This window comes from Haemaphysalis longicornis, unplaced genomic scaffold, assembly GCF_048455015.1.
Source record: "Haemaphysalis longicornis isolate Haplotype H1 unplaced genomic scaffold, Haemaphysalis longicornis Haplotype H1 scaffold_14, whole genome shotgun sequence".
Classification (NCBI taxonomy): domain Eukaryota; kingdom Metazoa; phylum Arthropoda; class Arachnida; order Ixodida; family Ixodidae; genus Haemaphysalis; species Haemaphysalis longicornis.
Window position 1 is genome coordinate 52,549,699 of NW_027526245.1, and position 27,677 is coordinate 52,577,375.

General features: G+C 46.2%; 1 protein-coding gene across 1 annotated transcript in view; it reads right to left on the minus strand.

The window, feature by feature from the left end:
• LOC144164901 (testis-specific serine/threonine-protein kinase 6-like) overlaps positions 1-27,459 on the minus strand; it is a 62,707-nt gene extending 35,248 nt beyond the window's left edge. Inside the window, exons 1-3 of the mRNA XM_077695139.1 lie at positions 27,247-27,459; positions 17,460-17,634; positions 9,631-9,860 (exon numbers count right to left, since the gene is read on the minus strand). Of these exons, the coding sequence (XP_077551265.1) occupies positions 9,631-9,860; positions 17,460-17,634; positions 27,247-27,459 (618 nt within the window). The remainder of the gene's footprint in view (positions 1-9,630; positions 9,861-17,459; positions 17,635-27,246) is intronic.
• Between the last annotated feature and the right edge of the window lie 218 nt (positions 27,460-27,677).

The window sequence follows — 27,677 nt, forward strand, 5'->3', positions numbered from 1 at the left end:
TGCGGCGATCACTTCATAAGACGCAGCAAATATGCGCCACCAACCAGAAGAGTGCATTTCTCCCTGCGCACAAATTTCACGTTAGGGATATCGTGACCATCAGCCAATTAGGGGCGAAGCACCTAAAAGGAGCCATGAAGAAAAAACACAAGTTTGTGTTTTTCAAAAGATTTCGTGTTTTATAGAACCCCCAGCGCTTGTCCGAATGCAAACGATGCTTTATTAGCTGAGAAATTAAATAATTTTAGTTGAAATTTTGATTTCCCCGCTAAATCGTTCGTTTCCGTCGTCTGTAATGCCTTCACACGTGGCATCCGCGATCGGCTACCGGCGGCGCGGCGGCCGCCGGCCGCAAATCGCGGAAACAACGCTGCACAGGACCTTGTTTGCCGTTAGTGAACCAGATGGCGCAACCACACCGCGGCAAGCCGTTTTCTGCCGTTGGTTTGTGAACATATTTGTACCTGGCTTGTTTTTTTCATGGAGACAATGGTTTCGTTAAACACGGTGCTCGCTCGACAAATACGGTCACGTAAGACATAATCGCTTGCGTCAACCGGCCAGTGTCGTCTGAAACAGCCAAAAAGCCCCGCAGTCCTGTCCAACCAAACCATCCTAAACAGCTCTTAACAACACAACAACGAGGAATAGGGGACACAAGACGGCGCTAACTCTCAACTAAATCTTTAATCGGAAGAAACTTTAATCGGGCCACGGCACTGCTGTCGCTTCAGTGCGCTCACAAGCGATGTATTTCCAGGTGCTGTTGCTTACCCTTCTTGGTCGACCTTCTTCAACTACGTCGGTGCCGGTGGTGCTGCCTCTCCTCACAGAATGCAGCGCCATCCACTTCGAGTTCGCGGGTTCTTCCCGCTGGTCTTCAGAATTTTCGGATGCACCGGATGATTTCACGTCAAAGTTGGACCCTTCCAAATTCGGCATCTGGCAACCTGGTGTGACATCAGCGCTATCTACCCAGCCAACTGTTGAAAAGCACGCCCACTTCATCGATGCTTCGGGCCACGGCACTGCTGTCGCTTCAGTGCGCTCACAAGCGATGTATTTCCAGGTTAGTTATTACAAGTGTCATTGTTACCGTAGCGATAATGTTTGCCTTGTGGCAGTGTCGTGGCCCACTGGTTGTTCTGGTTGTTTTGACCGTTTGAAGCGCGCTTGTGGTGTCGCGTTGTACCTTTGTGGTATCCTGCTCCTTAGCGGCGACATAGAAGAGAACCCGGGACCTATGACCAAGGCCCAAGAAGACAAGTTAAACTTCGTGTCTGATGTAGTTACACGACTCGAATCAACCCATACAGCCCTCCTTTAATCTCTTAATCAGATCTTGCAGAGTCATATCACTATGAAGAATGACATAGAATGACATAGTCATAGAATGACTAAGCAAACGCGTTCTAGCGCTCGAGTCAAGAACTGGTTCAGATGCGTCCCCCCATCAAACTCAAAACTATGACCAAAACTTTTCTTTTATGCAGTGTAAAATTGACGATCTGGAGAACCGGTAACGGCGCTCTAATGTGTTATTCTTCGGCATCGACGACACTGACAAAGCTGAATCTTGGGATGTGTCTGAAGAACTCGTTAAAAATTTTTGTGCCGACAAACTGGAGGTCACCGTAACATCCATCGTCAGAGCGCACAGGTTGGGCAAGTTTTCTGCGGACAAAAAGCGTCCGATTATAGCAAAATTTTTCAACGAGAAAGACGTAGAAACTGTTTTAAGCCGTGGCATTAAGTTAAAGGACACAACTTTTGGAATCTCGCGTGACTATTCTGCAACCGTTCGTGCCGTTCGCCGTAAGCTTCTTCAATTTTCAAAAACAGTTAAAAAGCAGGGTGACCGTGTTCGGCTCGTATTCACCAAACTCTTGATTAACGACGACGCCTATGTTTGGGATGCTGGTAAAGGCCAGGCTGTTCGTTTAAACCACAACGAAAGGCGCGAAGCTAACTCTGAAGCATCTCCCCCCACGAGCGAATGCCGTGACAGTTTGTGTAGTCCCATTCCAAATCGTTCACAGCAGTTATCAACACAAAATCGCCTGTCTTTTAGTACCGGTGTTTGTTTTCTGTACACTAACATTAGGAGTGTCTTATCAAAAAATGTCGCCCTTTCTTCTCTTGTTGATTCATGTTGCGCAGCTATACTGGTATTAACAGAAACTTGGTTGAACGACACGATTCCTGATAGCAGCATTCTGGTCAGTGGATCGGACTTCAGCTTTTTTCGCTGCGACAGACTACACCGAAGGGGAGGGGGTGTTCTTATAGCGGTTAAAAGAGAATTCTTTGCCGCTCCTATCATATTCAATTCGTTTCTTGAATGTGTTTTTGTTTCCATGAATTGTGACGCGTTTCGTGTAATAATTGCAGTTTTTTACCGCCCTCCTGATATGTCACCCTCATTCACAGCTGAATTTCGTAAAATCCTCGATGAAACTACCATGCGTTTTCCTAATTCAGTGTTATTAATTTTTGGCGATTTCAATTTCCCGAGCATTAACTGGCCTTCACTATCCGTAGCATCCAATGAAATCAAGGCAAACGCTTTTCTTCAGACCTGCCTTGACTTCTCGTTAACTCAATTAATTAACTCCCCAACTCGTTGTACAGCGACGCCTGCAAATATCCTTGACTTAATACTTACCAACAATCCCGACCTTTGTTCCAATATTACTATCTTAGACGGCCTCTCGGATCATTCCATTATAACTGGTAGCATTACTCGTCCCTTGAATTCCAGAAAAACCACCAGCAAAAAAAATCAGGTGCTACGCCAGAGCCGATTTTGATGCCATGAATACTCAACTGTCTCATTTCTCCGACCAGTTCTTGAATACTTACCACTCACGATCAACTAAAGAAAATTGGCTCATTTTTAAAAAAAACATTTATCAATGTGACTTAGTCCTGCATTTCGCTCTTAACCATTAAGAACAGTTGCGCAGTGCCTTGGTTCACCCGCGCACTGCGCCGCTTAAACAATAAGAAAAAGCGCCTTTTCAGGCAAGCAGATAAAAACAGACACTCGGGTTCTTGGCTGCGCTATAAAGAGTGTGACAAGCAGTACCAATCACTTCTTAAATCTACTCGTCGCAATTTCTACTCTCACGACCTATGATAACTAACAACCCTCGGAAATTCTGGCGCGTAATTAATCCTAAAAGCTACCCTGACATAATAATTGTAGATCATAACGGCCAAACTGTTCCAGAATCTGAATGCGCGCAGATACTCAACAACTCATTTTCGTCGGTTTTTACTTGCGAAGACGTTACTTCATTACCGATCACATCTGCTTTCATGGAGGTCACGATGCCTGAAATCGTCATTACTGAGGGGGGAATCTTATCTTTACTCAATAAACTTAAAATTTCATCAACATGTGATCATATGGGCATTAACAACACACTACTAAAAAATACTTCCTTAAGCATTGCTCGAGTACTAGCAGCACTTTTCACTCAGTCATTATCTGAGGGTTCAGTCCAGTATGACTGGCGTATAGGGAAAATTGCACCCTTCTTCAAATCCGGAGATCGTTCTTCACCACTAAACTACCGACCCATCTCTCTGACTAGCACCATTTGTAAAATTATCGAGCATATCATACATTCTCAAGTTATTAAGTACCTGGAAGATCATAACACCATTTTTAAATTCCAACACGGTTTCCGCAAAGGTTACTCGTGCGAGACCCAATTGGCCGGATTTACTAACGATTTATATACGTCAGTAGACTCCGGGTTGCAAGTCGATGCAGTGTTCTTAGATTTTGCTAAAGCCTTTGATCGCGTTCCTCACCATAGACTACTCCTCAAGCTATCTAAATTTAACCTACATCCCGACGTTCTGGCTTGGATTAAAGATTTCCTCACTTCTAGACTTCAGTTTACATTTGTCAACAATCACTCATCTGCTTTCGCTCATGTAACATCAGGGGTCCCTCAAGGTAGCGTATTAGGCCCATTACTTTTTCTAGTTTACATTAACGACCTTCCCTCGTGTGTATCATACCGTGTTCGCCTATTTGCTGATGACCTTGTAATTTACCGTACCATTTCTTCTGATTCCGACCGTTGCAGTCTCCAATCTGACCTGGATACTATTAACTCTTGGTGCTTAAGATGGTTGATGCCCCTTAATTTATCCAAAACAAAGCAAATGTCGTTTTCAGGTGGAACCCCCCATTTTTCAACTTCTTATACTATAAGTCAAAATGCAATAGAAGTAACGAACTCGTATAAATATCTTGGTCTTCACTTCAGCAATGGTTTAACATGGCACCACCATGTTAACGTTATCCTTGCCTCAGCAAACCGCTCTTTAGGACTACTCAGGCGTAATCTAAAACAAGCCCCATCTCATGTAAAAAGACTTGCATATGTCACCCTTATTCGTCCAAAAATAGAATATGCCTCTGCAATCTGGGATCCTCATCAATCATATCTTACAAATAACCTCGAGTCATTACAGAACCGTGCTGCTCGCTTCATCTTTTCTGATTATTCTACATTTTCAAGCGTCACAACATTAAAACAGCGAGCTGAACTTGATAAGTTATGCGTTCGTCGCGCTCATGCTCGTCTGTCCCTTTTCCATAAAATCTACTTCCACCCAACACTTCACAGCGATTTTTTTCAGCCTCCATCAGCCATTTTTCCACGCAGGGATCATCCCAACAAAGTTAAGCGCCCACTGTGTCACTCGTCCTTGTATGCACACTCATTCCTGCCCCGCACCATATCTGACTGGAACGATTTACCCTCACATATAGCAACTCAAACTGACATTACTAAATTTCAAGAACTGCTTCGCCAACCGTGATGATTTGAATTGTACTGTTTTTTATATGCAATATTGTGTACGCATCGCTGTTCTCTTTTTTGCCCTTCATCGTTTTTCTGTATTCAACTGTACTTAACTAATTCCGTAGAGCAATTTCCTTGTCACCGTCTTGCGCAAGCGCAATCCATTTATTCGTTCAAATTATTTTTAACACATTGTATTCCTGCCATATTTTGTAGAATTAAATTTGCTTTTCCTTTTCTTTTTTTCTTTTTTTTTTCTCGTTCATTTCTATCTTCTTTTTTTGAACCCAGGTTTTCTTGTTCTTTTCTACTTTTTTTTATTTTGTCTAATACTGCTTGAACATGCGGTTTCAGTGCGTGTATGCCCCCCTATGTAATACCCTCATTGAGGGCCTTTAGGGGTAATATGAAATAAATAAATAAATAAAAAATAAAACACACATATATACAATCAAACACCACACGTGTCTCTAAACGTCATCACTACACAGCAGTGCGCCAATAATCTTATCGCAGACCACCCCTCACCCCACCCCAACCCACACAAAAAAACACAACCTAAGGCATCGTCTTTGACAGGAAGGCAAATTCGCTATCGTACAGGGTGACACAAGCATGCCTAATGCACTTCCCTTCACTTTTTCTTATATGAAACACTTCCACCTACTGTCTTTCCAACTCGTCATTGTGGCGCCAAAGAATACACGTGTCCTTAAACACTGGGTTTTATTTTTCTTGAGTGTTTTCCTCGTGGGCATTACAGTGCCAAGTGATATGTGCAAAGGAATATTCTTGAGTAAAGCACGGTGCTCTATCCACCGTACATTCACGCACCTGCCCGATTGGCCAATGTACACATGACCACATGAAAACTGGAAGGAGTACACGATGCTCGTCGAGCATGGAACAAAAGGTGACACAAGTTCACACTGCAGTCGGTGCCAGATTTCTGTGCTGACAACTTGTTTTTCACCATTTTACATATTCGCCCGAGTTTATTCGGGGCCGAAAAAACAACCCGAACCCCGTACTAACCGGCAACATTTTTCAGGCCATGTGAGATAGGATGTATGCAGGGGATAACAGCGATCCGGTTTCTTTCAACCGGACGGCCAGATTCACACCCCGCGGATGAATTCACAGCTTTAAGTAGCTTCTGTGTACTCCTGCGCATAATTTCATTATTTCCTGAAGAAAACCAGCCTAGTTAGGCTTAGGCCTGGTGATGTGGGCCTCAAAACTACTACCAACGTTATGCATACAAGAATTTAAAACGGCCGACCTTAGCACAGAAATGGTAATCCCACATTTACCCAGTTTGGACTGCCCAGAGCTGTAATTGAAAAGTGGTTTGGCAGACCCAGGGCAGTATGCCCACCATACATGCCCTGGCTCCAAAGACAAACGCAAATCCAGGAACTGTAGCTGACCGCCCCCGAATAAACTTGGCCCCGAATAAATTTGGGCGAATATGTGAAATGGTGGAAAACAAGTTGTCAGGACAGAAATCTGGCACCGAGTGCAGTGTGAAACATGTGTCATCTTTTGTTCCCTGCTCGACGGGCGTCGTGTACTCCTTGCCGTTTTCATGTGGTGATGTGTACATTGGCCAATCGGGCAGGTGCATCAATGTACGGGTGATGGAGCACCGTGATTCACTCAAGAATAATTCTTTTGCACATATATACTCGGCACTGTAAGGCCCACGAGGAAAACCATAAAAAATGCAACCCAGTGTGTGAGGACACGTGTTTTCTTTGGCGCCACACTGACGAGTTGAGAAGGGAGTTGGTAAAAGCGTTTAATATACGAAAAAGTGAAGGGAAGTGCATTAGCCACGATTGTGTCACAATGTACGATAAGGAATTTGCCTTCCTGTCAAAGACGATGCCTTAGGTTGTGTTTTTGTAGGGTAAGCTACACTGCCCGAAGTTGAGAAGTTTCGCGTGGGCTGTGAAGGGCCGTTCTGCGCAAGCGCGAGGGGAATAGGATTAGCTTGGATTGAATTGGCTTGGCTGAGCTTGGATTGGATTGCATTCGGACTGTATTGGAATAAAGTGGATTGTGTTGGATTTTGTTGCGTCATAGCCGCGGCAGACGCACTGGCGCCGGCGCGTGCCCAGGTGTGCACCACAATTGCGCAGTAGCCAAGTCTGACGTTGTGCCGGAGCCGCTTACTAGCCGTTTCATGTGGCTCGTGAAGAGCCGTGCTGAGCATGCGCGAGGAGCAGTGACTGGACGGGACTGGACTGGACTGGAGTGGATTGGACTTTACTGGACTGGTTTGGACTGGATTGCTGAACCTTAGCTCACGCTACGTATATCCTGGCATGGCAAAGCTAAGCCACTAGTAATTTTTTTTTGGGGGGGTGGGGGGGTGCGGGCGGAGTGGGCTACGCTAAGATTGTTGGCGCACTGCTGTGTAGTGATGACGTTTAGAGACACGTGTGGTGTTTGATTCAATATATGTGTGTTTTCTTCCGATGAAAGGTTTAGTTGAAAGTCAGCGCCGCCTTGTGTCCCCTCTTCCTCTTCGTTGTGTTGTTAAGCGCTGTGGGATGGACGGATAGCAACTAGCCCAGCTGTCCATTCTCTTCAGCAAAACCAAGCATAGTGCGCGCAGTACCAACAGTAGCATACGCATCGGTACTTCTATGTTTACGTGTGCTTTTGTAACTTCCACTGTTTGTCCTACCATTCTTAAGACTTTAAAAAGAATGTGCCTGAAATTTAAGCCCAAATAGCTCGTTCGGCAAGCTTATAAGTTCTACCTAATTTGGGTTTACTCTTGCCGCCCTCAGCCGATCGAAGAGCTGTCTGATATGACATCATAGGTTCTGTTGCGGGATATGAGCTAGTGGGTCACATGGCCATTCCCCTTTTTCCTAATTATGTAGCTTATTTGAGCGAAGTTTACGTTAAAAGTGGTGTCAGTTTGATTAAAATGAAGCAATCTTTAGAATGAACCAAACGTGTGTTTTCTCTTCATCGCTCCTTTAAGGCCGAGGCTTCGGCGTCCGGCGTTCGGCGACCGTGCTCACGGCACAGCACCGAGAAAATCGAAACAACTGGGAACAAAACGTTAACCAGACTAAAAGAAAGGGTTCACAAAAGGTTAGAGAGAGAGAGAGAGTGAGAGAGTGCTCTTAAAGAGCCGTGCTGCGCAAGCGCGAGGAGCATTAAATTGAATTGGATTTGGATTGGATTAGATCGAAATTGAATGGATTGGATTGAATTAAATTCAATTGGATTGGATTGGAGATCGTTTAAGCAGCTGTGAGCACTGTCACGAGTGACTGACGGTGAGAACGTTCCCCAGTGCCCACTCGTGATGATTCACTTCGTGGAGATGAGTGAATTTTTTTCTATGAGCGCTTCCGCAACAACAGCATTAGATGTCGAGAGCAGGCTTAAAGCTAGAAAACATTCATAGTCAGGTATGCATTTCACACTGCTGCATTAACTCTTGTGGTATATTATTTACACTGGGAAGGTAAATGTGACATAAATAAACGAGTATACTTAATTTGCGCATTGGTTATCCACATGCTTCGTTCAAGAAAGACAAAACGAAACAGTACAAGTGACTTCTCGGATTGATCCATATTAGACGGCCAGATCAAATTCTGAAGTTTGCGGGGATAAATTGGTCGCTGTTAACACGGGACCGTTATAATTGGAGATTTATGGGAGAGGCCTGTACCCTGCAGTGGGCGTAGATAGCTGATAGGCTGATAGGCTGACTGCGACTTAATGGTACGCGCTGCAGAGTAGTGCGTCTGCTGTCCACAAACTGCCGTGGTGCAATTACACCGGCACAGAAAGGCCGACTTTAAAGGTTGTGAACCGAACCACTTTTGCAGGAGTGCGCAGGTATGTAGTTGCGGCTCCCCGCACAGTGGCCGGCGCAGCAGGCAGAATACAGGCGCACCGACTTTGCCTCGCCACTACAACCTTGTGGCGGATCCTACATGCGTTACGGTTGGCTTCTCAGCGCGCCCTTCGAATTCAAAATGGCGGATGGATACGTAACTCTGCTCCCCTAAGGGAGCAATTGCTGCGTTCCAATTCGCGGACGGCTTGGTAGACAGCGTACGAAGTAGTCTATACAGACGTCTACAGGAATAAATTTGGAACGGCGGTGCGGTCCCAAACGCAGCAGCAACGCAGGCGACAGCCTCGAAGAATATTGGTTGAGTAACTTGAGCTGCAAGTTTCGTAAATAATATTTTTGTTAGTTTTACAAACTATAAATGCTTGAAAAACTAAACACAAGCATTCTCGCAACTAGAAAATTATACTAAGTATTTTATTAAAACAACAAGTTCATTTGTCACATTATTAGTATACAAAAAGGTGGCGCTGGCGTCACTTGCTAGTTTAGACAGGAAGGTTGCCTGCATCGTTGCTGAATTCCATGCTGTCTCTTCGAAGCAGTCTTTGTTGACTGCTTCGTACGAATTGGACTGGGACTTCACATGGCAGACTGTCCACGAAGACGGCAACGAAGCCGTCTAAAGGGGAATTTGCAACGCACCTTATATACAGAAATTCTGCAGCGTCTCTGTCAACCCCTGCCCCTCCTCCTGTCTCATTGAGCGCAGTGGGGCCCCGTTTCCGCAGCTGATACTCAGACCTGCTCATTCTAGGCCCCTTATTAAGACACTTAGCTACACCTTTGGTGTGTGCCCTCTGGTAGGTACTGTCGCCGCCCAATCTCACTCGTACGGTGGGTACGGAGGAATACAGCTTCACCAAGAAGCTCGTCCACCAGTTCAAAAGCTGGCGTGCATGTACTTGCCTCGGGAAATCGCAGTGTCCTCGTCATCTGAAGCCGGACTTGGTGGTACACGCTCGATCCCCGGAACGGCAGCAACCCCGTCACCATGACGTAGAGTATGACGCCCAGGCTCCACACGTCCGCCATTTTGGGAAGGTAGCAGATGCCCTGCAAGATCTCTGGTGCGGCGTACGCCTGGCTGCCGCAGAAGGTGTCACTGAGCGCGTCGGGTTTGTTGGTGACCTCGTCACCTGCGTTTGTAAGGAGCGGCTGTAGTTTGTAGGTAATGCGAAACACCCGCTTTAAGCACGTGCTGCTGGATTTCTGCAACATAAGTTTCATGGCGCGTGGACGGGATCAAATGTAACCCCGCTTTATATTTGGCACATGCTGAACGTAGAGACAACCGAATTCTCTCGAGTATATATTCTCTATCCCAAATGACAGGGCATCCCTAAAAGCACCGTGACGAGAAACGGTTTTCCTGATAACTCCCTAGAACTTTTTAAATCGATATTTTTAGATCTACGAGACGTGTGTGTCCTTACAAAAATAATGCTGGCAACCATGACATTCAGTAGCGCGGCAACCTACTTTTGCGTGTATGCGATGTGATAGGCGATATTAAAAAACTTGTCCACAGCGAAAATAAGTATGAATCGTAGGCTTTCTTCTTCCTTTACGTGGTTTTTTTATTCACCAGTTTATTTTTCACGCAGGCGCTATCTATTGGGATGGACGACAGGTAGAATCCAACTTGACGTTGTGGCAGTCGGAAGTTCGATTCTCCCTGGGCGGGTCCTTTTTTCTTTTTTTTAAGCTGCCGTTGGCGTAGGTGGAAATTGAAATCGAATATTTTGACGGACCAAACGCCTCTGACTGAGGCAGAATCGTCAAATCTCTTTCACTGGGTCTGTTTACTAAACGCTGCCATTGATTCTGGGCAAGGAGGCTCCGTTAGTCACACTGAAAGCAACCCGGAAGCGGCGGTCAGCGTGTCTTAAAAAATTTCAAAATTGTGCTTAAAAATACACATACAATTTCAACTTATACAAATACTTGTGTTTTGCAGGTCACGTGACCAGGACACATATTGTAGTGTCACGTTTCGACACTACATATCGCCACCCTTCCTATTTGAGAAAGGTTTCTGCCAAATTGAAATTATTTCCGCCAATTTGTTTGTAAGTTGCTTGTGGTTGCCGGGGTATATAAAACGCTGGCTTTCATATGAGCTAGAAAACATATACGCAACAAAAATGGGTTGTCCGTCCCTTTAAGTAGCGCTTGAAACGGGACGACAGCCGAGAAGAGACACACGACGGCGCTAACTCGCTACTGGTTTTATTACGCATAAACGCAATATATACTCAGAATGAATAGACGCCCAGGTCAACCAATCGAAAGTGCAGTTTGATAAACGCAAAGGTTACAGGATTACGAGTCGAAAAACACAAGATTATACTGTAGATATTCAACAAACAACCCACAAAACACCTAAGTTAATCCAGTTGACAACAACAGAAATTTCTTTTCATGCAATGCCACGTACGCGTGGCTGACACGCTCTTCATCGTGCTTTCTAATATAGAAAGCTTAAATTATCTCACGAGTCAATTGCTCATTGTGCCACCACAGCAAGCTGGAGTTCTCAAAAAGTGGGCAACATTGCGCTTGGTTCTTATCTGTGTGGGTCGCGCAACGTTGCAACTGTACCAAAAAAACTCTGGCGAGTGAAGCTTTTCTGAGGTCCTCTAGGTGGTACAAAATGTGTTCTCCGGGTTAAAAGATGACTATCTCAAAACATTGAGGCTACGTGCTTCAGTGTCCTTTTAAACGTGCCCGTCACATTTTTTTTTTCTGAATTCTGCAGAAGTATTGCTGGTCCCGTAATTTCATGGCTGTTCCCAGGCCGCCGAGGTCAATGCATGAATGAACTCTTAGTTATCTGAACAAAAAAAAAAAAAGTTGCACCTTTAAAGTTTCCCAAACCTATCAATGCGCAAAGTGGAAAGTGGAAAAATGAAAAATAGAAAATGCGCAACAGGAAATGAAGCGGAACCAAAATACGAAAAAATAAGAAAACTTGAGAAATTGAGGAAAGGGCAGCCTTAAATGCAGGAAATACACCTGAGGGTGCCGCTTTCATGAAATGCCACACGCATAAGCTTCATAAAGCAATAAAAATCGAGAATGCAGGCATTTACTTCACAACCACGACTCGATATGCGTGCACAATGAGAAAAACCAACGACAGACTTATAATATTACAAATAAAAACAGCAAAACCATGTATCCCACATATTTACATCTGAAAATAATTTCACATATCAACATAAATCCATCGTCTGTATGGTTAATAAATTAACCTAGCTAATACCTCCCACAGTCGCGCTATGCTTATAATTTTAATATGATGAAGTTTATTTAAAATGAGGTTTATAAGCAAAGATTGAAGAGTGTATTGGGCTGTTTCTTTGCCGTTATTCACTCGGGTGAAGAAGAGATAGAATCATTCCGCCCCTTTACACCCTTAGCGGCCTTAGTTAGGTGTATATTTGCTAGGGAGCAGAGGTTACATTTTGTGGAGTTGCGTTACTTAATTGACCAATTGACGACTGGCTATGATCTAGAATTCGTATCTTGGTTTGTTACTTTGTAATTAAGGTGAATCGACGTTGCAAACGAATCAAATTGCGAAACATTGTTTGGAAAGACGGATTATTTAAATCGGGTAATCTTAGACTGAAGACAGTTTCTGCAGAAAACTTGGAGAACTGGGGTAGCGCGGGTCGTCTTTATAGCTAAATAATTTCTTGTTAAGCGCTCTCTTTCATTCACTTTCGTGGGAATCTAGCCCGACGCAAGACAACAATATTCGCAGTGAATAAATATTCCGTCCTGCACGTGGACGCCACTGACAGCAGATGGGACTACGTAGCCTGTTCCATGGCCGCAGCACCGTAATGCTGGTCGCCCCCGCTGGTGCAGGCCATGCGGTGCTCGAGTCGACATCGCCAGATATTTTTGTGTTTTTATGGTTCTGATTCTACTCATGTCCGCGTACGGGAAATTTAATTTTAATACCAAAACTGCCTCGGCCTTTCACCCGTCGCAACAAAAATCTCGAAGCCTCAAGAAAAAAATGGACGCGCATCTGCTCCTTTCGTTGCAAAGGTCGACGGAAGACGATAGTCGACCGGCGCCCCTGGCAAGTAAATGCCTCCCTTCTCTTTCCCACTCACCTCTCATGAAGTTCCTCTCCCGTCGCGCTCCTCCGATGGTCAACATGCTAAAGGGTTTCTGAAGTATATTTAAATTTACTGCGTTCCACTGCTCCAGGTCGGGTGTCTCGATGCCAGCGCTGACGTACAGCGGAGACGCGCGTGAATCGAGCCACCCTACTACAGAGTTTATAGAACCACGTTTCCCTACTCGACGAACATTTTAAACAAAACGTGGAACCTATCTAATAAAACGATTCGCTACTGTTGTCGTTTGATGTCTTACAATGCCACCAGAAGCTGTAGTAGCGCGGGCGACAGCAGGCGACGGGTTGAAGTTTTTTTCTGCCGTTAATGTTTTATGTTTGCTATTTAAAAAACCATTCATCCATGCATTTCAGTAAAGGAACACTGCCTATATTAGTTATGTATTGATTTTTAGCCTTGTATTTGCGTAATGTTTCGTTCTCGTTAAAAAATGCCGAAAATTGTGAACTTGAACACCGGACTTACACATTTATAATTGGCTCTGGGTTTAAAACACTATTCTGTACTTTGTGTGTCACTTTGGCCGAGTGGCTGAATCGCGTCACCGAGTGTCGGATAGACAGACAGAACAAAATTTCAGCGTTGAAGTAGACCAAGGAAGACTATCGTCTTAAGAAAATGTAGTTAGGTAAGTCCCAGGAAGCGAACCCGGGGCGTTTAACCTGTGAAACCGGCATCCTCACCCCTGGGCCACCCCAAAGGCCCGAGAGATAAGGTGTTAGCAGCGGCGGGCAACAATAGCATGTGCAGCCAATACAAAAGACAAAATCGCTTGCCGCTGTCCAACTTGGCCCCCTGCGTTAGGAAACCGGCGTCTATACGATTGAGATACCATCGAATTGTAGGCGCGCAGAAATATATTGCCGCGAACCGTGCATTGGGTTTCTTTATTTATGTTTTGCTTTTACCGGACGGCTGCGCCGCTCTGTGTTACCTGTGTGGGAAGTAAGCGCGTGTTCCATTCTCTATTTCTATGTCACACGTGTTCCCTCTTTTGATAGGGAGAGCGTTTCAAAGTAATGCCAATATCCTTGAATAATCTTCTTGTTCATGATGTAATTCGACGGTTCGAGAAACACTCGCGCCCAGAGAGAAATTCCGGCGGGCAGACGGAGCGGCATTCGATAGCCGCCACTTGCCTGCGCACGTCACTTTGTTTACTGCTGCTTCGCCGCCTCTGTATTCTTCGAGTTTTTAGGGGAGCACAAGTTCGCTCCAATAAACTTGCTTTTCCTTCAAGACAACTGCGTCATCTTTGGCTTCGTGACAATATCCTTTAGGTTACTCGTTGCGTCGGCTTTGAATTTGGAGCGAATTCTAGCGTGCGCTAACGCGGTACCCTTTTGGAAAGCTCTCAAAGCCTGCGGCCGAAACGATCCAGGCCTACGTGTCATGAAGTACTCTCAGCGGCAATGTAGGAAAGAAATGTGAGATGAAACAGCCGGGTCTTGGACGAAGGAAGAGGGGCTCAAGCTGTGCTATTTCTCCAGCCTTGCACCGCTAGTCTAAGCTGCCCCAATAACTGCCTTTATCTTGAGTCTCGACGAGGCGGTTTTAAGCGCGCAGTCTTTCCTTTTTTAAAGGCTGCAGTCTTTCATGGGCTGCTGAATCCTGAACGTTTTGGTTTGTTTGCCTCTGGAGCGAGCTACCGACGCAAAAGGGAAATCAAAGAACTTCAATGAAATGATAACATACGCGAAACAATTCCAAACCCCTAAATCTAGTGCGCTACCTCGTACTGACCAACATTGTTCAGCAAAAAGATAACGTTAGGCATACATCAGGCAAACCATCAACACAAAAAGGTTATTTACAGTGCTGTTTTAAGTAAACATACCTTAGTGCATGAATGTTGTGATAGCAGACAAAACATAGGCATTGAAAACATGTTTTTACCCTTCCTTCCCTCTGAAACAATACAAAGACCGTTTGTGCCCGACTCTAGACCTCGCGGGGGACTCCAAGATGTAAACAAGTGCCCAAATTAAGTTTACAGAAATTAGGCCATTAAGTAAGTAAGGCATTAAGGAATTAAGTGAGAAAAAATCAGTTGTGCGAGCTGTGGAACGCAGGGAAAACCGAATGAACTTGTGCAACCGCTACCGCGTTTATGGTGGGAGAGGGAAAGAGAGGCATTGACATTGCGTGCGCGGCAGCGCACTACCGTCATCCCACGAAACTTGCAATAGAGAGTTTTAGCATAGCCTTACCGTGTTTACGTCACCGTTTACCGTGTTTGCGGGAGTCGACTGCGCATGGGCAGGAGTTACCGTGAACGGTCACTTACCGGCACAGGCTTTACCGTCGCCAGCGAGCTTCCTGAGCAGACGAAGTGTAACTTCGCGTATTGGTTACCGCAAGTGGAGTGGGCTCGGCGCTTTCTGCTTGGTACAGCCGATAAACGTAATCTTACTTGATGCTGTTTATTAGGTGTTGCTGGTTAAAAAAAGCTGAGGAAAGCGACAAACGATTATTTTTCTCAGATGCACGAGCAAAATGGCCGTCCCCACTCGTGCGAAGCCTTGCCCGGCTCAAATATTTCCGATAAGTTTCTGAACTCGCAAAGTGCTTTTAGGCCTCCAAAATTGTGCTGGGCATGGTAGTGTAGGTTATTGAGTAATTATAACGACATATTTTACTCATTTGTTGCCTAACTATTTAGCGCGGGGCCATTTTACATTTTACCTTTATTCTAACTTTACTCATTACATGGCACCACCAACACATTTTCTTTTTAAAGCTCTACCGGTGATGGCTACAGTATTCTCAAAACATTAAAGTTAGTGTGAATGCTTCACCCAAAAAGTGAAATATTCAATTTACTTTAAACGAATGGAAATAGATATGAGCAACAAAATTATGCCTCATTTGCTTTGGAACTAATTCATCAAATATCGCTAGCGGCGCCACAGCGACCGGAATACGCAAACCGCAAACCGAGCGCTAAAACGCGTTTTACCGTTTTCAGCGGTAAAAGAAAACTCCGGATTCCGGTAACACGGTAAACGGTAACTCAAACACGGTAACGATATGCTTAGACTGCCTAATGAGGTCAGAAGATTCCGCTAATTGTTTTCTTCCTTTTTAAACCGTTTGGGTCTCACACACGACACCGTGAAATAGCCGTTCTTTTCTGGAGTGTTGGCTGTACTTTGATCTCGGAGCTCTTCGACGCTACATTTTCACCCCAATTTTTATTATTGTTCATAAATACAAATTCCACCTAAAACTTTAGTTGACCGAACCTTGCAATTTTTATTTACGTACTTGAGTTTTGCTGTAAATTTGGTAAAGGCCCCCTGGGCCTTGATTAGTATAATGCACCGTGCTACTAGCGGTTGTTGTTGGGGAATCTGTCGGCTATTTGATCTCAAGGCGCGTTATCTGAACTTCCCATCGGCCGCGCTAGTGGGTTTCTCAGATGAAATTATTGCAACATGAAAAAGAAAACCCTCGAACACAGTTTACTAGCCAAAAAAAATGGCAGACAATAATCCAAGCGAATAATGTTTAGTACCATTAGTCTGGCCCCTCACAAGAAACAAATAGGTTTGGAGTCTTTCTGCGCTGCTATTTTAGGGAGTCGTTTTGATTAAGCGAGTGCTAGTTTGAAAATGGTCTGTTGAAGAAAGGTTTGTTTTGTTTTTTGTTTTCTTTATATGGAAAGCTTTAGCAACTACCGGGCGCTTGTCCATCCCAAAGTTTGATTATTTGTGTAAATTCAAATGGCGCGTTACGTGCCTTTGGAAAGGGTTGGTCTGACACCCGACAGCAACAATTTCGAAACGGGAGTATTTACATTTACAGCGCGCCAGCACACACAACCCACACGAACGAAACAAGTGAGGCACGCTTCGCTGCAGATGAGTGCCACTTGACAAGTCCCACTGTAGGCACCCTGTCATTCCCCTGGAGAGAATAGGCCCGCTGCATTCCCCGCACAATTGTTCTACAAATTTCACCTTTGTGGTCTATGTGGCGACGAACCCTGACGCTTCTGCATCAACAGCCTCTGTGAAATATGGCGGAGCACTGCAGCTAGCACAAATCGGAGAGAGATTTTTGCGAGAGCGAATTTATGAACCCAAAAACCTTTCCATAATTTCAAGAATACTAAATGATCCTTTGAAGCGAAGCACATATTTGCAATCATACTGCATGCGACTACGGTGTGTATCGGCTGCTTTTATATAACTAACGAGAATAACAATCAAGTCACTCTTAGACTGATTATGCGCGCTGTAAATGATGTGTTACGACTCTAAAGAATAGAAACTACGTTTTCATGTTGTAGCTCTAAGACTGCAGGTGTAAGGTCTGGCACATTCTAATATAGGAAACGTTTTATGCTCTTTTGGGATTTCTAATGAAACGCCTACGATTAGTGCGAGGTGTGTGTTTTACCTCAAACAGAATACAAGATTTCAGTTCAATTCTCTAATGTTCTAGGCGAAGCGTAATGTCGCCGCATCGATATAGGTCATTTATAGCAACATGCTTTGCTCTAGCTCTCTCTCCCTTCGTTTCATGAAGCCGAACCAGTGCCAGAGAGGGCGCCCAAATCAGAGCAATACGCACTGCAGTAGCGAGCGAAGCTGAAGTCGGCCAACTTGACAAGGTCGTCTTTCGTCAGGAGGACGTTTTCACATTTCAGATCGCGGTGGGCGATATCATTTTGGTGCAGGTAGGCGAGTGCGCTGACCAACTGCATGAAGAACCGGTGGGCAGTTTCTTCGTCGAAGCGATGTACTTTCTGCAAGAGTAAGACACGAGTTCGTAACGAGCCACCGCAAAACGTATCGTGTGTAGTTACGAACAAGCGATACATGTGAGCTATTTGCTGCACCCCCTCCTGGGTTTTTTTTTTCGTTCTGCTGAAGTATTTTGACAAGAAACTTCAGCCCGTAAACCTTTTGTAAGGCACAGCTTGTGTATAGTTTTTCCAAGAAAAAGTCTAGATAGGACGAGCGATGGTGTGCTTATTGCATTATTGGTCAGTTGGTGAAAACCATGGAGACGAGGTGACATGTCCTTTATGATTGTAATAAACGCACCCTTATATATTTTAAAAATGACCAACTACCCCGAGCACACACTTACTGGACCGCTACGAAGCGATTTCCGTACGTTGTAAGAACTGCTGTTTTAACATCTTTGGATCTCCCTCAAAACAAAACATTGAACTAGATAAAATAAGCCGCGAATAACCTCTACACTCTTAGGAATGCGCACAAAGACGATAGCCTTTGCTACGTACCGCCCCTCATAGTGATTCACTGCACCTGACCCACGGCGGCGCAGCGTGACTCATTTCTCAGGCGATGACTGGTCACCATTTGATAACTTAAGACACAAATCGCTAGTAAGTCATTCATACGCTATCTCCATTCGCACACATTCGCACGCACGCGCCACGCAAATTCAACACACCATAGACGCGGCGCTGTCTTTTAATGCAAACCTTTTTTCCTTCCAATGAGCGTTTTAACTTCATCGAAATTAATACGCATACCAACTTGGGGACCAACTCCTACCTTTTCGAAGTCCCTTATTCTGTACCGGAAAATGACAATGGCGATTTTTCACACGGCGGCACTTTTTGCTTTCGAATTCAAATTTGGCTGGAAAGGTTGACGGGCTCCGTCCCGCGCGTGCAACTGAACGGTGGCAAAGCAAGTAAAGGGACAATGTCGTTAAGAAATAAAACCACATAGCGGGATTTGCAAACCGAAGTCGAAACAAAACCTTAGGAGCCAGCCATCGTGATCAAATGCCCCCTTTCTCTGTGTGTTTCGTCCGACACATACCCACCGCTCTCTGAAACCATGTCTCTGAATTAGCTAGGTAAAGGCAACGCCTGGGCAATCCAGACTTTTACACGCCTTTGGTGTGGTTTTTTCTATATGGAGGGTCCAGTTTATATCGGAGGAGAATGTAACTCCAAGATATTTAAAGAATGAAACAATAAATTTCGGCATTATCTATTAGGTCACTAGAAGTGTGAGGCCTCGTCACAGAAGAAACTGGAATATGTTTAGTTTTTTTCACGTTTATTTTTCAACAGACATTTTCTGCACAACTCCGGTAGTGTAAATAAACCATGTTGGAGAGCGGAAACGTCGTTGGGAGTTACAATTTCTCTGTAAATTACATAGCCGTCGGCAAAAAGACGAATGTACCGTGAAATCTGCGTCTCCGGACATTACAAAACTAGCATACTTAACATACGTGGGCCCAAAGCTCGAAAATGCATCGTCCATTGGGAATCTTTCCCAGGCATATGTCATCAACCAACTAGAATGAGTACAGAACCGCGCAGCTCGCTTTATAGCCTTACAGTTTCCTATTTCTATAGCAACCAGCGTCGCCGCTTTAAAGCAGTCACCTAACCTGCCATCTCTAACCTCACGTCGCTTCATCTCACGTTTATGCATCCTGCACAGGTTCTCTTTCTTCCCACAGTCAATGGCACAAACTTTTAAAGCCACCGAACAGAACTTCTTCCCGCAATAATCACTCAAACGCCATTGCACGAATTAACCCCCGTACATCCATGATGAACGACTCCTTTTCCCCCATGCAATTAAACTGTGGAGTCACCTCCCCGACAACATTACTGTTATACCTGACCGGACACCATTCTGGCAAAAGCTGGAAACCCACTTGTTCACAGTCAATAACCTAACACTACAGCGATAGTGCATGAGCGCACAGTACAATTATTCCTACCAAATATTTCCTGTTCTTGATTGTAATCCCCAGTGAAAGTGTTCGTTTATTGTTTTGTTGTTCCTTATTATTACGCGCGTGTACTATTGCATATTGTATATTGTTTGCCTCCATCAAATTGTACACTGTCACTGGGTATTTCTTGCCCCCCACCTCATGGTGTGCCCTCGGGCCTTTAAGGATGCCATAAATGAAATGAAATAAAATGAAATGAAATCTTGCACTCTATGTCGTTGATGTAAATTATAAATAATAATGAGACCATTACGGACCCTTTTGGGACTCCTGATCACACATCCACAGGGTTACAAAGGCGGTAATTGAATCGTAGCGATTGGTAACGATTTGTAAAAAGATTTCAACCAAACGAGTTGTTTTATTATCAAGATTACCGTTGTAAATTTTAACCATCGGACGCTGATGTGAAACTCGATCGAAAGCCTTCGCCGAATCGAAAAAAATAGCTTCAAGTTGTAGCTTGAAGCTAGCTTCAAGCTACCCCTCTAGCTTCAAGCTGCCTTCAAAATAGCTTCAAGCTGCCCCTCTAAATGTTCGCGTTGTTCCGTTGGAATTGCCTGACTGACTGAGTAAACTTTATTGAAGTAGAGATGGAGGAAAGGGGGAAGGGGAGAAAAAGATGGGAGTATCATAGGTGGAACCCTCTGTCCAGGGCTCCAGTGGCTTCTGCTTCCGTCTTCGCCCGGCTGATTAGGTCCTTTTGGATCTGTAAGTCGGGGCTGACGAGGGCGGCCTCCCATGATTCACGAGAAGTCAGTGGCGGGTTTGTTTCGTGTTCGGCCGTTTCCCAGAAGTGTGGGCAGGCCCACATGGAATGGAAAAGGGTAGCAGTCTCTCCGCATAGCCTGCAGTCTTCTGTGTAGTCGGGATGCCGTTGTTGGAAAATCTTCGCCCAGCGAGACTTATTTATGAAGGTATTTGTTTTAATCTTACGTAGCATCTGGGCTTCACTAGCTGTTAGTTCGCGATGTGGGATTGGATATGTAGCCCGCTCTTTTCTGGTATTTTGTAGGTATTCCTTATACGTAGTGGTGCTACGGCATCGTAAGGTGTCAGTCACAGGGGGGTTGTGAGTGAAGTCGCACGCTCGTCAGTTCGCCGCCTCGTTACCCGGGAGCCCCTCGTGTCCGGGGGTTCACGTAATGTTACAAACTTTCCCGAAGGATTCCGGAAGTACCTTTCTAAGTGCAAGAGATGCTGCGTGCTAACGCTGCCGCCATCTCAGAGCGAACATTAAAAATACTGTGCGATGGAGGGGGAGTGACACGTACTTGAGAAACTAGATAGCACGGCGGCACCTGCCAGCAATGAGAGTCGCCGGCCGCGAGTGCCGCCAGCCAAGAGGGACAAGCCCCCGCCACCAACTTCCATGAGCCTGCACGACACGACCGCAAGCGGTCAGCCGACCGTACCGCCTGCCTTAAGCCTCCGGACCTTGAAGTGCCGCGGCGGATGCATCTCCTCTGCAATTCATGTGTTATTTATGCTGCGTGAGTAAAGCCCGTATTTGAAATGTGACGTTGTGTGCAGTAGTGGGTTGACAAGGCTGCTGTCGGAACCCCCCTCGGTAGGCAGGTCTATCCGCAGTTGCGCCCAAAGCGCGTTAGGCTGGCACAAATCTTCGCCAGGAACACGCTAACTGCACAGCAGCAAGTTTTGAGTAAACATTTTGAGTACTTTGTTTTGCATAGCAGTGGTTCAGAAAATCAAACATGTGGGCATACCGAAGCGTATTTGAGTGCTGTGAATTATTGCCTACACTTTTTCGGCCACCGGGCATAGCATGTTCGTTGCACTTACGCCCGAAAATTTTTCATATATGTGCGTGTGCGGCGTATCCCTTTGTTGCTTGTTTGATTGCCGCGCTGATATAACTGCGCACAGTTCACGCGATCGTTGCGTTTGTTGATAACCTCTGGCTGAAGCGCGTTCTTTTCCCGCACTACAATTCAGCACAGGCGCAGCGCGGCAGTTTCTCGGAAATTAGTGTTGTTGAAATTTGCTGAATCATTCGCGAACAACGACCGTCGTTTCGCTTACTCCTTTAGAGACATTTGCGTTTGATGTTACCGCTTAAGTTCACGCATTTTATTTCCTCCCGCGGAAAAATGTTGTATCTGCCCCTATCCGAGTTAGAAGCCCTGGCTTCTGACTTCCGCTCGCTCAGTACCCTATTTCGAGATTTGCAGGCACAGGTGGTCAGCAAACCGCCCATGCCGTCTGGCACAAGCACTGACGAGGGCGTGGTGGGCTCTGCAGCTCCCGATGGTGACCAGGTCCGGCTTGAGCCCGCTTCTCGGCCTGCAGCGGGGAAAACTGCCGATGCTGCCCAGCCGCGGCCGGAGCAAGCGCTCCCATGCGACCGTTCGGGTGTGGGATTTTCAAGTCAGCCCACACTCGAGCCGCACCATGCAGCTTTACTAACGCGCTGTCCCGGACGCGCTCATGACTCAACCCATGGTCCTGGTTATGAAGGCATCCCGGCCCCTGACGACGCGAGCTATGGGGCCGGAGGCCACCCGGCCCCTGACAACAATAGCTACGGGGCCGGATTCCTATCCGGTCTCTTCCAACGCGAGCTACAGGGCCGGAGGCAACCCGGTCTCTGCCAACATGGGCTTCAGAGCTCAGAGCCACCCACTATGAACCAACACGCCCAAACCTTTGCCCTTATGATGATCGACAGCGCAACGGCGATTGCAGAAACCAGTCCCGCAACGTGCGTGTTGCCAATGATGCTGTAAACGCTCCACTTCTTCATAATCCTAAAGTGGCCGAGACCTAGGTCTAGGCGGAAAAAAGCACAGTTGCGTAACGGCTAACTCGGTCTCTTTCAAAGGCCTCGTTAAGGGTGACTCACTTACGAATGACTGCATTGAAATATCTCGTAGCAATGCCGAGACGAGTATAAGTAATGCCGAGAGGAGTATAAACAGCCGCGAGTGCGATTTTGATGGCTCATGTAGGCTACCATGTCTTTTTAACAGAACTTACTGCCTGCAGAGTACTCCGACAAGCCACGCGACGGGCTCGTCGGCCACACAGCCTCTGTCGACGTACTGCAGCTGCGGAAACCTGGTTCAGCAAGTATTACGCACCTAAGCCAGAGCTGTATGGTATCATTGTTGCCGGGCTCACTCGATCACTTTGTTGGAGACTGTCGGCTTCCAGCCTTACAGCTCCACCAGAGCCATTAGTTGCGGGAAAATGCCACCGATATGACTGGTTTATAAGTGCAACCAATGTCGCTATCAAAGGAACAAAGTGTTTGCAGATCTCGATGCAACGCAGGTGCTGGACTCCGGAGCTGCCCCACAGCACCACCGATGGACCCAACCACTTGTACAGCGCGGAGAAGCGAACCCTGAGTTCTGGTTGCGGTGCTACCATACCTGGGCCACCTGCAACCGCGACGTGTCCGAGCGCTACGCGAAATGCCCCGTCTGCGCAGTCCAGCTCCCCACTCCATCGTCGGCCGTACCCTCCGGACATTCACCAGTTCGTCTCCTGGCACCAAGCAAGACGCAAACGCCTACTGGTATAAAGCCTTCACCTCCACGTACTTCAGCATAGAGGTCTGAACTGCGCGCACGATATCGACGTGCGGGACCTGGGACTCAATTAGTAGGCCAGACAAGGACGTTTGTGCGCGGGTGTGTGCGCGTGCAAAGGGGCCAAACACTTTCTTACTCTTTATTTGTTCTCAGAGAGGGGAAAGTGTAGAGATTCTCCGCTTCAAACTGTCGCGTTGTTCGTTTGAACTGTTGCGCCGCCTCTACGGTCATCTGTGGACGCACGGTGGAAAGACTTTGCGATAGAAGGTTAGGAGGAGGAATAAAGGTGTCTCAAAAGCAGTCAGCCCTGGGGAAGAATCCTCATTCCAGGACCCCTTGAGTCTGTCCGGCTTCTTGTGCTCTCTGCACCAGCCAAAGCTGGTCGTCAGGGGAGGGGGGTAGGTAGGGGGGGGTTCTTATCGCAGCCCCACCAGATATGGCAGAGGGTGCCCGCAGCCTCGGAGATGCAGCATTGCGATGAGTAAAGGGTGGGGGCCAGAATGTGAGCTCTAGTGGCGTGGGGAAATGAATTTGTTTGCATGCCTCGGAGGTGGCGCTCTTCTTCTTTAGAAAGGCTTTTGTGTGCAGGGGGATGCAGTGTTCGTTCCAGGCGGTACTTCTGCGTTATTTAGTGGAACGACAAGAGGGGGCAGACCTGCCACTGCTCCCCAAATTCCTGGCTTGCCCGTTGGATCACCTTTCAGGCACGCTGATGAGCAGTTTCGTTGCCAGACACGGTGGAGTGGGCTGCAGCCCTAATAATCCTTACGGGTGGTCGAAGAGGATGCTGAAGAATTGTTCAAGCAGGCCGTGATATGCAACGGCTGGATAAGGTTCTGCGTGGTTGCAGGGTGTCTGTGATTATTATTTTTTCAGAGGTTAGTGCAATGGCCGCTTCGACCGCCTGTAGAGAGTGGATGGTAGAAATTGATGCGCAGGTAGCGAGGTTTTCGGTTGTAGAAATGACAAAGGTCCTAGCTCTTCGCCATGGATAGGAAGCGGTCTGTAGACACTACAGCAGAGCTTCAGCCGTATCGATTAGGAATCGCTTTCGCTCGAGCTTCACTACGAGCCTCGTGATGTGTCGGATGCATGTTGCGTGGCAGTGGGGTCACATCAATGAACGTGCGAATCTCATTCCGAAGCTGAGTCGCATTGCCCTGCGGGTGCTGCAGAGAAGAGCGCAGGGGCAGTTGAGACAGAATGGCTCTACCGGTAGGGGTAGAGCTTAGACGTATGAGTTGGCTCAAATGGTGGGCTTAAAATACTTCATCTAAGGTATTGTGGACTCCCTACCGCAAGAGTTTCAGCATTGAGGTGGCAACAAGTAGTCCTAATACTACTTTCTACGCCTTCCGCATCATCGCTTCCACCTTTCCCTTTCGGTCTTGGACAGTATGGTCTAGGGGAGGGAGTAAGTGACCCTCGATATGACAAAGGCTTGAACCAGCCTGAGTATATCTTCCTCTCGCATACCTCTCCTCTTGGTAGGCGTGGCACGTTTTGTGCACGCTAGATTAGCGCAGCGGCGCTTGTCAGCCGGGGGAGTCGCCAGCCGGGAGTGCCGCCAGCCAGGAGAGACCAGCCGCTGCCAGCCACATTAAAGTAGCCCGCACGACAGTAGCGGATAGCCATTCGTCCTGCCGGGCCGTAAGCCTCCGCACATTGAAGTGGTGTTGCGAATGCCTCTCCTGCGCCATTTATGTTTTGTTTCCGCTGCTTAACTAAAGCCACTATTTCCTCTCGCAAAGTTCTGTGCGGTGATGCTTTGATGAATGCTGTTGCCTGAATTCCTTTTGGTAGGCAGGACTACCTGCACGGTGAGTACAAAGGAACCTGTGCTGCGAAACGTAAAGATATGTGACCAGCTCATAGAGCCATGTCTGACGTGAAAAGTGTTTCATAAATCTGTACTGGCTGGTGACGCAGAATGTTTGGTTAAGGTGGGCAACTATGTCTGTGAAAAGAATATGTTCAAGTAACTTGCAGCTGATATAAGTGATATAGGCCTATAAATGAAATAGGCTTATAGTTTAGGGGGTCTCACCGGTCGCCATATTTGAAAAATGGTAGGGTGTGAGCAACTTGTCAACCATACGGCAAGCAACCTGAATCTAGGGATTGTTGAAGTGATAACAAAAGCGTGTAGGATGAGTAAGGCGAAGTTATTTTTACGATATTCACTCTCATGCCGTAAGGCCCGGCCCAGTCTTGGAAGGCGAGTGGTAAACAGCGCATGCCAAGCCTTGAGCTCTTATTACAATGAGTGCAAGACTAGAAGTTGTGTTTGGTTGCGACAGCGCCAAACAGCCACTGAAAGGGAGCCGGTAGTGAAAACTTGGGCAGAGAATATTACCTTTTCGGCGCAATCTTCAAATTATAATTTCTCCCTGTTCCATTGATTAGGTCCGGTACCGTATCATCGCCCTTCGGGTTAAAAATATTCCAGAATTTGCTTGGGTTGCTTTTCATAATAGTTGCCAGCATAACATTGAAACAGTTTTGTTTTGCCTGACGTATTGTGTGCTGAGTTACAGTAGGAATCTGTAGTTTTGCCAGTCACCACGATCGATTGTTCGAGTTACCTTTCTGTACGCCATTTTTTTCTGTTTAAAAGCAGTTTAACATGACGGGTAAGCCATGGGTCATTTACATAAGACCCTTTCACTGTTTCGGGCACACAATATGGTTCAATTACATTCAGCTTGTCATGATATATACACCAGTTTGCATTATTCGTATTGGACTTGGCGTAGCTGCGCCTTTTTTAGAACAGTGAGAATTAGCAAGTGCATCAGAAATACAACACGCAACGAGAAACGTTCAGAGCTTGCCTTCTTGAGGGAGACGCTACCAGCATAAAGGGCCATGCAGATAAAACACGTTTGTTTCATTCGAAAGATTTCTTCGTTTGAATCATGTACTGATACCACTTTTAACCCATACTTCGCTCAAATAAGCTACATAATCAAGAAAGAAGGAAATGGCCATGCCATCCACTAGCTCATTTTCCGCAACAGAGCCTATCATGTTATATGCCCAGCTACGCGATTGGCTGAGGCCGGCAAAAGCAAACGCAAACTAGGCAGGGCTGATAACCTTGCCGAGCGAGCTATTTGCGCTTAAATGCAATGCATATTCATTTTACAGCAATAAAAATGGTGGGCTAAACAATTAAAGTCACGAAAATGCATGTAAACATAAAACTACCGATGCGCACTGCTGTTGGTACTGGGCGCACTATGCCTGTTTTAGCTGTCCAGCAGCCCGCCGCATTGGAGTTGTCTTACACAACACTGGCCTATTGGCGTAAGCGGCTATGTCCTACGCGACCCTGTTTGTCGAGCATACTCCATGTAGCCCCAAACATTTTGCTTTCTACAGTAACAAAAACAAGCCAGGTGCAAGCCCGGTCAATAACAGCAATCAAGGACGATGGTCCGCAGCTGACTATGGTAGCGCCATCTGGGAGTACTGACGCTAAGCGCAGTATCAGAGCCTAATGACGCAATAATATTTCGTTTCAATATCCGCCCTGAAGTCTTCACGGCAGACGTCCCGAAAATACACAATTTGGTGAGAGAATCAAAATTTTAATCTTAATCGATTAATTTCTCACTGATGCGGTATCGTTTGCTGCCGGACACGCGCTGGGGCACTATAGAACACGAAATATCTCCAAAAAACCAAACTTCAATTTTGTCTGCATGGCCCCTTTAAAGCGCAGAGGGCCTGATACACGCATAAACTGGGTATTTTGCGGACTCAACCCCGCAAGTTTCTTCCCCGCGCTACGGGGAGGAAGGTGTATTCTGGTTTAAAATAAAACTGAGCAGGGCACGTGGCCATAAAGGAGCAGAAACTGCCCCTTTAAGACTTTGTGAAGAGTCACACAGAGCTTTGCTTTAAATCCAAGGCATAATGGGATGTCGTTCCAACCACAACGCTATTTGTGCATTTCCCAAGTTTCTACGGTAAATTATGCAGCTCTCTTTCAGTTTTCTTCAGTTCGAATTGTTGTCGTGCTTTTCTTACACTTTCAGGGTACTTTGTACGCTACTCACCAATATTTTCGATAGGAGGTCTCCACCAGCCGCCATTTCCATGATTATAAAGACTTTCTCGGGCTCATCGATGATGGCGAGAACTCGGGCGATGTGCGGGTGCTTCGTGGAGCCGAGGATCTTCAGTTCTCGAGGAAGAAACCTCTCCCTGTACACCGTGGAGGTCTTGGCTTTGGCGATGATCTTACATGCGTAGGTGTAACCGTTTTTCATCACAATCCTGCGTAAGAGGGAAAAGTACTTCAGACCTAGAGGGCAATCAGCGGTCCATCTTGTCGAAATTCGGCACCGCACAGGGGTGTGGCTGACGGCAGATTTAAGTGTGGCTAGCTTTTCATCTAAAACTGTAACAACTGAAGAACAATTTGTAGGTCTTATGGGCTCCTTTTCGGTCACATTATGTCGCGTTTGTTAAATCACAGGCAAATTAA